The sequence below is a fragment of the Bos mutus genome, chromosome 12, assembly GCF_027580195.1.
Source record: "Bos mutus isolate GX-2022 chromosome 12, NWIPB_WYAK_1.1, whole genome shotgun sequence".
Lineage (NCBI taxonomy): Eukaryota > Metazoa > Chordata > Mammalia > Artiodactyla > Bovidae > Bos > Bos mutus.
The window spans coordinates 36,421,566-36,434,468 of NC_091628.1; the positions used below are offsets into that span (position 1 = coordinate 36,421,566).

The following is a 12,903-nucleotide window of genomic DNA, read 5'->3' on the forward strand; positions in this document are numbered from 1 at the left end:
AGCGCACGTTAAGATCTTTAATGTCATTCAGTTCAGTTCAGTCATTCAGTCATGTCTGACTCTTTGCGACCCTGTAAATAGCAGTACACTAGGCCTCCCTGTCCATCACCAACTCCCGGAGTTCACTCAAACTCATGGGAATTAAAAATGAAAACCCCTATACTCCTATAAGAAGGGCTAATATAAACATAAAATGACAAGTCAAGTGCTAGCAAGAATGGAGAACAATAAAACTCTCATAAACATTTGGCAGGTTCTCATAAAGGCAGAAATAAATTTACCTTATAAAGAGCAATTCTGCATACATACATATAGCTCCACAAACACCTGTATGCAAATATTTACAGCAGCTTTATTCATGAAATTTCCCCAAACTGAAAATAGCCCAAATGTCCATCAATTGGTAAACATATAATATTACGGTGCATCCATACAATGAAATACAAGTGAGCAAAGCAATGAGAACTACTGCTGTAGGCAACATGACCTAATCTCAAAAGCATTATGCTAAATGGAAAGGTTGTTGTTGTTTAGTCACTCAGTTGTGTCCGACTCTTTGTGACCAAATGGAAAAGCAAGACACAAAAAGGCCAAGTATTGTATGACTCCGCTTATATGAATGTGTGGAAAAGACAAAACTATGGAGACAGAAATTTGATCAGTAGCCGCCAAGGACTAGGTATGGAGGAAGGAGACTCAATACATAAAGAAACAAAGTGAACTTTGAGGAGTGATGGAAATAGTCTGCAACTTGACTGTAATGACAGCTGCATGATTATATGTATTTATCAAAATTCATAACTCTACCTAAAAAGGGTGAACTTTTTTATTGTGTATGTTATATATTTCATAACCCTATGTAAAAAAAAAGAAAACTCAGTCCAATACATTTAAATATTTCTTCTCCTTTCTCTCCCTCCCATGCTTAGGACCTATAGTGGAAAAGGCCAGCCCTCTCTTTCTACTTTTGGTTCCACCAGTGTTGGGTGGGGGTAGGGGCGGGGGCGAGGTGGGCAGAGCCAGACCACACACTGGCCATGTCACGGCAGACCTCTGCTGGGTGTCGCTGCTTCTCTGGCATACCCTGACAGGCATCACTGTGGGTGTACTCAAATACTGGCTTTCTTAAGGGCTGTGTGATGGAGTTTCTTCAGGAGACCCCTCAGGGGCCACTGCCCTGCACAAGTCCCTACCGTAGAAGAACTGCTGTGTCCTGACTTCAAACCCTCCCACCTTTCTTACCACCACTCTGCCCTTCTGCTTCTGGGTCACCTCAACCACAAGGCTTTTAAACAGGACAGGCCTTTTAACCAGACCTGTCCTGGGTAAAAGCACAATGGTCAAGCCTGGTTCCCCTTTAAAGTATCCACTTGTGCCCAGGAAAAATTCCTATTTCTCCAGATGAGAATGCAGGCTACTCTACTATTTTGGTCACTCTCTACCCTGCCATTTCTCTTTGTGATTCTCTTCACAAACGGTTCAAGAGGCCACCTAAACAGACATCCCACCTAAAATAAAATGTCAGTCTCCTTTTCTCAGATGCACCCTCTATCTCCAGAAACCATTCTTGTAGAGCCCCATAGGGATTAAGAAAAAAGCCACTCTACTCCCACCTAGACTAAAGACTCCAATTATTTTTTTTTCTCATTTTACTAACCCATTAATAGGGAAAAACTCCTGTCTATAGTCTAAGCAGTTCTCCAATGGGGAATGATATGCCAGTTTTCCTTCTTGTGAACAGTTTTACGTATCAACTAAAAATAAAAGTTTACAGGTCCACTTACCCTACTTCATAAGATGCTAGGCCCTCTTTGACTAGCTGGTCATTAATACTGGTGGGAATCATTCCAGGAGCACCAAGAAAATCAAAAAGTTCAACTAACAGCACATTATCTTCCAGAATTTCTGTAAAAATATTAAGACTAGTTTGGGGAAAGAAATAAATACATCACAAAATATACTAAATGAAGCAATTTTAAAAACCTGAGAACTTAATTTCCTTCATTTTGCATACATGAGGCCTCCTGCTCAACAATGTCCATTTCTCTCTAGGGGTAGATACATCACTTGTCATACATGAAAGAACTGCCAATGTTAATAGAATTTTCATTTTAGGTTATTATGTACTGTTCTATAATAAACCAAAAGCAGCTTGAAGCTTTTAGATTCAGAGAAAAACACAGTGACATACATTAATTGCAATAGCATTCTGTTGTGGTTTTAAACTGTTTTACTGGATTCTGCCAAGTTCCAGAGGGCAAAAGATATAAATAAAAATCCAGGCCACTGCTTATTTGTGAAGCTTTACAGCTTTTCTAAGAATGACACACACATGTGTGCATGTAAACACACACACAGAATCGCACAAAGTTTCAAACAACAAAAACTCAACCTAGAGTATTAACTGGAATTCTTCCCCCTCCTTCTGCTTTTAGGACAAACCATCTAATTTTTTACCTGTTTATTAGGCCTATTTCCTAAACGAAACAGGGAGTCAGCTTAGGGTCAAGTTACATCTCATGTGCCTATTTACTTATTTTGAGCACACAGAACCTGCTCAGTATGCACCTGAAGGAGTGAGAGAAATTTCTTTAAGAAACACACACTTCTATGCACTGAGATCGGCTAATGTCTACACTTCTATACAATAGTAGTAGCTGGCAGGTGCAAAGAAAATGATGATTCCAAACAAAAAGATAAACTATTATCAGCAGTAACATCCTACATTGCCTAGCTATAAGAATACTTGTTGGCAGGCTTATTTCCTCCAAAAGTTTAAAAATCATTCCTGACTACTTTTTAATGGACCAGATATATTATCTAGAAACAAAATGATAAGCAACTCAGAACCTTCAGTTAAGCTCCTCACTTTTCACCTTCTATGTTCCCCTTAGCACTTTGATTTCATACTTCCCTTGCACAAGTTCTTTATTCCAGAGGGCCAACTTTTCCTGTGTTCCATACCTTCACCATCTTACCTACTCTGCTCCTAATTAAATGTCCTTTGTTTTATAAGGTAACAACATATACTAATCTCATCACTGTGCAGGTTGATAGGGAAAGATGTTTTAGGTCGAGTGGGGCCTTCTGTCACTCCTTAAATCAAATACACTACACTTGTGCTCAGATTACTGGCCTAACAATTAACTGAGAACGAAAAAGGGAGAGTCAAGAAAGAAACCCGAGTCAAGTCTTCATGGATTAGCCTTGGGAGGAGACATTAAACAAAGAAGCTAAAAACCAACAAAATAAAATACCAAGAGGAAAGCTAAAAGGACAATTAAAGGACTTTAAAGTTAGAGCCAGTTCATTAGAAAAGACCCTGATGCTGGGAAAAACTGAGCACAGGAGGAGAAGGGGATGACAGAGGACAAGATGGTTGGATGGCATCACTGACTCAATGGACATGAGTTTGAGCAAGATCAGGGAGATGGTGAAGGACAGGGAGGACTAGCGTGTTGTAGTCCATGGGATTGCAAAGAGTTGGACACAACTGAGTGACTAAACAACGACAAAGTCAGCTCAAGTTACTCAGAACTAAAAGGCCCTAGAGGAAAACAACAGAATGGGAAAGACTAGGGATCTCTTCAAGAAAATTAGAGACACCAAGGGAATATTTCATATAAAGATGGGCTCGATAAAGGACAGAAATGGTATGGACCTAACAGAAGCAGAAGATATTAAGAAGAGGTGGCAAGAATACACAGAAGAACTGTATGGAAAAGAGCTTCACAACCCAGATAATCATGATGGTGTGATCACTCACCTAGAGCCAGACATCCTGGAATGTGAAGCCAAGGGGGCCTTAGAAAGCATCACTACAAACAAAGTTAGTGGAGGTGATGGAATTCCAGTTGAGCTATTTCAAATCCTGGAAGGTGATGCTGTGAAAGTGCTGCACTCAATATGCCAGCAAATTTGGAAAACTCACCAGTGGCCACAGGACTGGAAAAGGTCAGTTTTCATTCCAATCCCAAAGAAAGGCAATGCCAAAGAATGCTCAAACTACTGCACAATGGCACTCATCTCACATGCTAGTAAAGTAATGCTCAAAATTCTCCAATCCAGGCTTCAGCAGTACGTGAATCGTGAACTTCCAGATGTTCAAGCCGGTTTTAGAAAAGGCAGACAAACCAGAGATCAAATTGCCAACATCTGCTGGATCATCAAAAAAGCAAGCGAGTTCCAGTAAAACATCTATTTTTGCTTTATTTGACTATGCCAAAGCCTTTGACTGTGTAGATCATCACAAACTGTGGAAAATTCTGAAAGAGATGGGAATACCAGACCACCTGACCTGCCTCTTGAGAAACCTATATGCAGGTCAAGAAGCAACAGTTAGAACTGGACATGGAACAACAGACTGGTTCCAAATAGGAAAAGGAGTACGTCAAGGCTGTATACTGTCACCCTGCTTATTTAACTTATATGCAAAGTACATCATGAGAAACACTGGGCTGGAAGAAACACAAGCTGGAATCAAGATTGCTGGGAGAAATATCAGTAACCTCAGATATGCAGATGACACCACCCTTATGGCAGAAAGTGAAGAGGAACTAAAAAGCCTCTTGATGAAAGTGAAAGAGGAGCGTGAAAAAGGTGGCTTAAAGCTCAACATTCAGAAAACTAAGATCATGGCATCTGGTCCCATCACTTCACGGGAGATAGATGGGGAAATAGTGTCAGACTTTATTTTTCTGGGCTCCAAAATCACTGCAGATGGTGACTGCAGCCATGAAATTAAAAGACGCTTACTCCTTGGAAGGAAAGTTATGACCAACCTAGATAGCATATTGAAAAGCAGAGATTACTTTGCCAACAAAGGTCCGTCTAGTCAAGGCTATGGTTTTTCCAGCGGTCATGTATGGATGTGAGAGGACTGTGAAGAAAGCTGAGCACCAAAGAATTGATGCTTTTGAACTGTGGTGTTGGAGAAGACTCTTGAGAGTCCCTTGGACTGCAAGGAGATCCAACCAGTCTATCCTAAAGGAGATCAGTCCTGGGTATTCATTGGAAGGACTGATGCTGAAGCTGAAGCCAATACTTTGGCCACCTCATGAAAAGAGTTGACTCATTGGAAAAGACCCTGATTCTGGGAGGGATTGGGGGCAGGAGGAGAAGGGGATGACGGAGCATGAGATGGCTGGACGGCATCACCGACTCGATGGACATGAGTTTGAGTGAACTCCAGGAGTTGGTGATGGATACGGAGGCCTGGTGTGCTGTGATTCATGGGGTCACCAAGTGTCGGACACAACTGAGCAACTGAACTGAACTGAACTGAACTGAAAAGGCCCTTAATTTACTACCTATATTAGAAAAACCAGACAAAAAACTCTATAGACTAAGGGTACAACTTCTATAATCATATTCTTCTTCTACAGGACTACTGCATCAGAATAACATCTTATACAAAGTGAATTAACACATTCTAGGTTATAACTAAATAATTAAATCATTTCTAGGTTATGTGGCCTTGAGCAACTGATCTCTAAGCTTCAATTTCTTCATTATAAAACAGTCTAATAATCTCATGATATTTTGGGTTTGCTAAATGAAAAAGTGGGTATCATAAAAAGGGCCTTTGAAAGTGCCATATAAGTCAAACCTAAGTAAACATAGTTGTATATATCCTGCACTAGTACTGTTCAGATCAACACAGCCAGTGTCAGTCACAGCTCTGGAAAACATCAAAATCTCTGATAACAGCAGCTTTCAAATCCTCCATCCAAATCCCTTGGGGTCATACATGTTTCACAATTCTTCAAACTGAGAAAAACTATACAGAATATATACTTCTCATTTCCTAATACCCCCAGAAATTCTGAGGCAGCAATCATGACTATCTTGAAGTATAATATATGATCCATACTCACTATAAGGTAGATCAATATTAGATTTTCATGTAAACTCAGGTTTTGCCATTAAATTTGTTGAGTTACAAAACTGAGGGCTAGAGCTTAGCCTGTGTTATCAGACCCAAACTGTTCAAAAGATAAACAATTTTTTCCAAAATAAGCTGAGAATCTACAGTTAAATTCACCTGAGTCAAATAAAACAAAAATTATTTTCTAGTTATCTCCCATTTCCCTTCACTTTCCTGAAAATTAAACCTTAGCATCCATCCCTCCAAGATGAGGGACAGAGACCAGCACAAAGGAAAAGAGAAATAAGAGAAGTTAACTCCTGGCTTTAGGGTTTTCAAGAAGACATGTTGAGGATGACTTGATCTTCAGTGGAAATTTGCCTCATGTGCTGATTTTATACTCTTGGGCCTGCAGAAGATATTCCATTGTCCCTAGTTCTCAATCAATGTTACCTCTCACAGCTCATATTGACAACACACTGAATTTATAAGATCTAAAAAATGTTATATATCATACTGTTAGTCTTATTTAAGATTATGATCACACGGCACCCAATAAAAATGAAGAAAGCTTACTAATGATGGAACATGTCATAAACTTATCTTGAGTCTTTTCTTCAAATTTTTCTTTAGCATTTTTTGACCACTGCACTGTCCCTTTATATGGTTCAATATAGGCCAGCTTACATTTAATTGCCTATGTCAAACAAAATTGCATCATTAAGAAAGTAATGTTAACTTATGGTTATTTTAGAATTCAAGTGTTAAATGTGTACAAAACCAAACTTTGCATTTGAATTTAATACATATTTAGAAAACAAATGTCCAAATATCTCTAATAATACTTATAAATGCAAACAGCTGGAATCAACAGAGTATGGGATTACAAGGTACAAACTAATATGTAGAAAATCAGCTACAAGGATATATTGTACCACAAAGGAAATATAGCCAATATTTTATGATAACTATAAATGGAGTATAACTTTAAAAAATTGTGACTATTTTGTACACTTGTAACTTGTATAATACTGTACACCAACTATAAGTCAATTAAAAAAATAAAATTCCCAATAGCTTATTAAAAAATACCAAAACCAAAGATGAAACAAAAAGCCCCAGAGTACTTTGTTGAATGAATCATTTTATACTCAGATACTGGAATAATAAGCATCCACTGTAAGAACTGCAGATATTAATACTATGATACATTGTTAAATGAAAATGCAGGTTATAGGACTATATATAGTCTAATCTCATAATTGTTAAAAACACAGAAGATGCATCTTAGAAGTATATATATCAAAAATACTGAATAATTCTGAGTGATTCCTCCATTTTATCATCTATATTTTCAAGTTTTTCCTGTATTATTTTATCCATTTTAAATGAAAAATACTGCTTAACAATAATTCAAATACTAGGAATATATAAATTAGGAAATAAGCCTCCTTAACCATACTTATCTCTGGGGAGTAGGATTCCAAGAGAAGGGTAAGTTTTTTACTTATTCTTCCAGACATCTTTCTCTTGCACATGTTACATATACTTCAACATAAACGGGATCACAGTAAAACCACTTCTGCAATGACTTTTTTCACATAATACATCATATTCTTACTACATTGTACAGTTATTTCAAAATAATACATTAAAAGCTGCAGACCAGTACTTATAAAAACACACATATTATACACATAATTATAATTAATGCTTGTTTGCTAAGATACATATTATTTAATAGTAATTACAGAAACTTTGATAGCCCATGAGTCAGAAATTATTTACAAAAAAACTGTAGTTAAAAGAACATTTCTATAGTAAAAATAACTTCAAAAATACTTTCATGTTTGTACTGACATTCTAAACCTGTGATTCACAGTAAGTAGATTACCTTCTCTGCAGGATTCAGAAACTCATCCTTTATCTTACGCATGTCTTTAAGTGTTATTTTTGCTGTATTGCCAAAGTCCACATATTTAACTTCAACTTCACGATGTCCAGGCAATCCTTTAAAAATTATGAAACTGGAAATCACAAACTTGGAAAAAACATGATCTAGCAAAGTTTAGACTGATCTACAATCAACTAGATTAGAATATCTTTATGTTTAACATACAAACAATATTTTTTTAATGTAAAAAATATTTCTAATATTTTCACACAAAACCAACCATACTGTATAGTTGGTTCAGACTTGGTGAATGAGAAACTAACAATTTAAAGATATCAAAAGATAACCAAAATCAGGATAACAAAGTCATCCAATGCTATGTGTTACAGCCTAAAAGTTAAGAATTAGATCTGGAGTTAAGACACTTAAATGACATGTGACTGTGAGGAAATCTAATTAATATCTCTAAGATACTACCCTGAGCAAATTACTTTTTTTCTCTCAGCCTCATTATTTCATCTGTAGAGTGGGTGCACCAACAGAGTCAGATCTTAAGACTGTTTTTGATGATTCACCTACTTAAAATACACTTGGCAAAGCACCAAACACCAACTAAGCACTTAATGTTTGTTAGTCAACATAGGTAATTAAACAAGACAAGCAACTTAATGATCAAGGCACAGATTGATTCATATAATAATATCTAACAATGAAATTTTAAAAAATCATCTGTAGATATTGTGAAAAATGAGCAGAAACAGACCTTTATGTCAAACTAGTTTTCATATTTTAGAGATACCAGAGAAATCTCTGGAACATTCAAATAGACTGAAGCATGAATAAAGCTCTATCTTTTTATAAACAGTCATTTTGAGTGTTCAGCCCCTCTAACGGAGAAGGCAATGGCACCCCACTCCAGTACTCTTGCCTGGAAAATCCTATGGACGGAGGAGCCTGGTGGGCTGCAGTCCATGGGGTCGCTAAAAGTTGGACATGACTGAGCGACTTCACTTTCACTTTTCACTTTCATGCATTGGAGAAGGAAATGGCAACCCACTGCAGTGTTCTTGCCTGGAGAATCCCAGGGACGGGGGAGCCTGGTGGGCTGCCGTCTATGGGGTCACAGAGAGTCGGACACGACTGAAGTGACTTAGCAGCAGCAGCAGCAGCCCCTCTAAGCACATGTGTTTACAGTGCTACAAAACTTTTTGCCATTACTTTCAAATTTATAAACTTCTACAGAATACAATTTCAAAATGGAAAAAGTTCAGGTATTCTCTGCTCCTAGGGAGAAGTGAAAGCAAATGGAACAACACCAACACTACCTAAGATGGCACTCAAGCAGAACCTGAAAAGACGTATGTACCTTAAGTGTAAGGTAAAGAGGTGAGGAAAATGCTCCATGAGAGTAAACCTAAAAAGTAAACGGGATTCAGAAAACTAGCAGCTGAATCTAGGAAAACAAGTGACATAACTCCCCAGAATAACAACAGTGCAGTAAGCCTAAATGACAAGCAGTCTACATGGAGCAGGTGATGGAATGATGTTTTCACTGTTACAAATGAAAAAATCAAACCAACATTATATGAAAAGTCTTATCATGTAGAAAATTATTTTAAACTATTAGGAAAATGTAGCCATAAATTTTTTAAAAAATGAAAAACTGATGGAATTATCAACTCAGAATTAAAGTTATACTTTATGGAATAGCACTGAAAACACTTGCACAGAATATGAATTAAACTAAAAACTGTGGTATAACTATGGAGGAGAGAATGGGGACAAAACAGCTATAAGAGATCTAAAACTCATCTAATACATTTACTACCTAAGACTGAAGTCTATCTACAAAGTATTATACATTATTTAGAAGAAATAACAGATAAATGACAAAGAAAGCCAAAAGAATTAAAAGTATTTGTCTTTTCAGTGGAGAGTAGAGTATGTGTAGGTCATTTAGAACTATTTTTTAAATAAGGCAAATGTTAGAAAACAAAATAATGGTTAAAGTCCTAGTCAAATCAAATGAAATCTAAGGAGCCAGAGTTTCATCTATCAACATTATCACTAGCTTTCTAAAGCTAGATGACAGAGCAAAACTGTAAGACCAGACAATATCACTTTAATGATTTAATTTGTACTGACTCAAATGACATCAATTTTTAAATGAAACATCTTCCTGAGGAAATAGTATGCAATTTCCTACCAATAACTTTTGCTCGGTACCAAACTCCATCTTCAAATTTAGCGACACAGGCTTGACCTTGAACTGGACAGAGGATTTCCAGATTTTCTGCATCTTCACTTTTATAGAATTCCTCAATTCCCTTTAATAGAAATAAAAAATCCAGGCTCTCTATCTAAGAAAGAGAGATTAAAGCAGGGATTACAGCATTATAGTTTCACAGAAACTTAAAATTTAAATGTTCCATATATTATAGGCACTGCTCATAAAATGATCAAATATTAGAATTGAATAAGACATAAGCAGCCATGTAATTTATGTTTGAAATATTCTGCTACAGAAGTAGTACATAGGGGAGGAGCCAAGATGGCGGAGGAGTAGGAAGGGGAGAACACTTTCTCCCCCACAAATTCATCAAAAGAGCATTTAAACGTCAAGTAAATTCCACAAAACAACTTCTGAATGCCGGCAGAGGACATCAGGCACCCAGAAAAGCAATCCAACTCTTCGAAAGGAGGTAGGAAATAATATAAAAGACAAAAAAAGAGACAAAAGAGGGAGGGACAGAGTTCCGTCCCAGGAAGGGAGTCTTAAAAAGAGAGAAGTTTCCAAACACCAGGAAACCTTCTCACTGCCGAATCTGTGCCGAGCTTTGGAAGCACAGAGGGCAAACATAACAGGGAGAAATAAATAAACAATTAAAACTCGAAGACTGCGAGTCCTACGGGTAACTCCCCCAGCGGAGAAGCAGCGCAGACGCCTGCACGCGCCATTAGCAAGCGGGGGCTGGGCAGGGAGGCGCAGCGCGGGCTGCATCGCTGAGAGTAAGAATCTGGCCTGAATACCCTGAGCACTATCTGAGCGAAATAATTTGGGCTAGCAAACCAGACTGTGGGATATCTACCACGCGAAAAGCCAGCCCCAACCTAAGACTCCGCCAGGCCCGCGCACGGAACTAAGAATTGAACAGAGATAGACGGCTGCAGATCTTCCCCCTCCGGTGACAGGCAGCCAGAGCCAGCCAGAGCCGGAAGGGGGCAATCGCAGCCCCAGAGAGACATTATCTATAAAACTGTAAGCAGGCTTCTTTGCTAACTAAAACTTCTTGGGGGTCTGGACGGTTAACATCTGCCTGAGAAGGTGCGCCGGTTTTACACCCAGATAACCGACTGGTGGGGAGGCGATAAGTCGCAGCATTGGCGCTCGCCAAACACCTCATCACTTGAGCTGCTCGGACCTGGGAAGAGCACAAAACTCAGGCCCAACTGAGTCTGCGCCTCTGAGGACTACCCGAGTGCCTGAACCTGAGCGGCTTGGACCTGGGAGGTACATGCAACCCAGGGCCAGCCTCGGATTGTTCCCGGCGGAACAACCTAGAGCCCGAGCAGTGTGGGCAGGGAGGCTACACGCGCCGTGAGCGGGGGCAGACCCAGTGTGGCTGAGGCACTGCGAGCGCACGCCAGTGTTATTTGTTTGCAGCATCCCTCCCTCCCTCCCCACAGCGCGACTGAACAAAGAGAAGAAATACAGCTCCACCCATCAGAACACCGACACAAGCTTCCCTAACCAGGAAACCTTGACAAGCCACCTGTACAAACCCACACACAGCGAGGAAAAACCACAATAAAGAGAACTCCACAAACTGCCAGAATACAGAAAGGACACCCCAAATTCAGCAATTTAAACAAGATGAAGAAACAGAGGAATAGCCAGCAGATAAAGGAACAGGATAAATGCCCACCAAACCAAACAAAAGAGGAAGAGATAGGGAATCTACCTGATAAAGAACTCCGAATAATGATAGTGAAATTGATCCAAAATCTTGAAATTAAAATGGAATCACAAATAAATAGCTTGGAGACAAGGATTGAGAAGATGCAAGAAAGGTTTAACAAGGACGTAGAAGAAATAAAAAAGAGTCAATATATGATGAATAATGCAATAAATGAAATTAAAAACACTCTGGAGGCAACAAATAGTAGAATAACAGAGGCAGAAGATAGGATTAGTGAATTAGAAGATAGAATGGTAGAAATAAATGAATCAGAGAGAATAAAAGAAAAACGAATTAAAAGAAATGAGGACAATCTCAGAGACCTCCAGGAATTAAACGCTACAACATTCGAATCATAGGGGTTCCAGAAGGAGAAGACAAAAAGAAAGACCATGAGAAAATACTTGAGGAGATAATAGTTGAAAACTTCCCTAAACTGGGGAAGGAAATAATCACCCAAGTCCAAGAAATCCAGAGAATCCCACAGGATAAACCCAAGGCGAAACACCCCAAGACACATATTAATCAAATTAACAAAGATCAAACACAAAGAACAAATATTAAAAGCAGCAAGGGAAAAACAACAAATAACACACAAGGGAATTCCCATAAGGATAACAGCTGATCTTTCAATAGAAACTCTTCAAGCCAGGAGGGAATGGCAAGACATACTTAAAATGATGAAAGAAAATAACCTACAGCCCAGATTATTGTACCCAGCAAGGATTTCATTCAAGTATGAAGGAGAAATCAAAAGCTTCTCAGACAAGCAAAAGCTGAGAGAATTCTGCACTACCAAACCAGCTCTCCAACAAATACTAAAGGATATTCTCTAGACAGGAAACACAAAAATGGTGTATAAATTCGAACCCCAAACAATAAAGTAAATGGCAACGGGATCATACTTATCAGTAATTACCTTAAACGTAAATGGGTTGAATGCCCCAACCAAAAGACAAAGACTGGCTGAATGGATACAAAAACAAGACCCCTACATATGTTGTCTACAGGAGACCCACCTCAAAACAGGGGACACATACAGACTGAAAGTGAAGGGCTGGAAAAAGATTTTCCATGGAAATAGGGACCAAAAGAAAGCAGGAGTAGCCATACTCATATCAGATAAAATAGACTTTAAAACAAAGGCTGTGAAAAGAGACAAAGAAGGTCACTACATAATGATC

At 38.5% G+C, this 12,903-nt stretch overlaps 1 protein-coding gene across 1 annotated transcript in view; it reads right to left on the reverse strand.

The window, feature by feature from the left end:
* Positions 1–12,903, reverse strand: part of RNF17 (ring finger protein 17) — a 117,809-nt gene that overhangs the window by 46,666 nt on the left and 58,240 nt on the right. Inside the window, exons 17-20 of the mRNA XM_005888714.1 lie at positions 9,967–10,120; positions 7,761–7,876; positions 6,443–6,563; positions 1,785–1,905 (exon numbers count right to left, since the gene is read on the reverse strand). Of these exons, the coding sequence (XP_005888776.1) occupies positions 1,785–1,905; positions 6,443–6,563; positions 7,761–7,876; positions 9,967–10,120 (512 nt within the window). The remainder of the gene's footprint in view (positions 1–1,784; positions 1,906–6,442; positions 6,564–7,760; positions 7,877–9,966; positions 10,121–12,903) is intronic.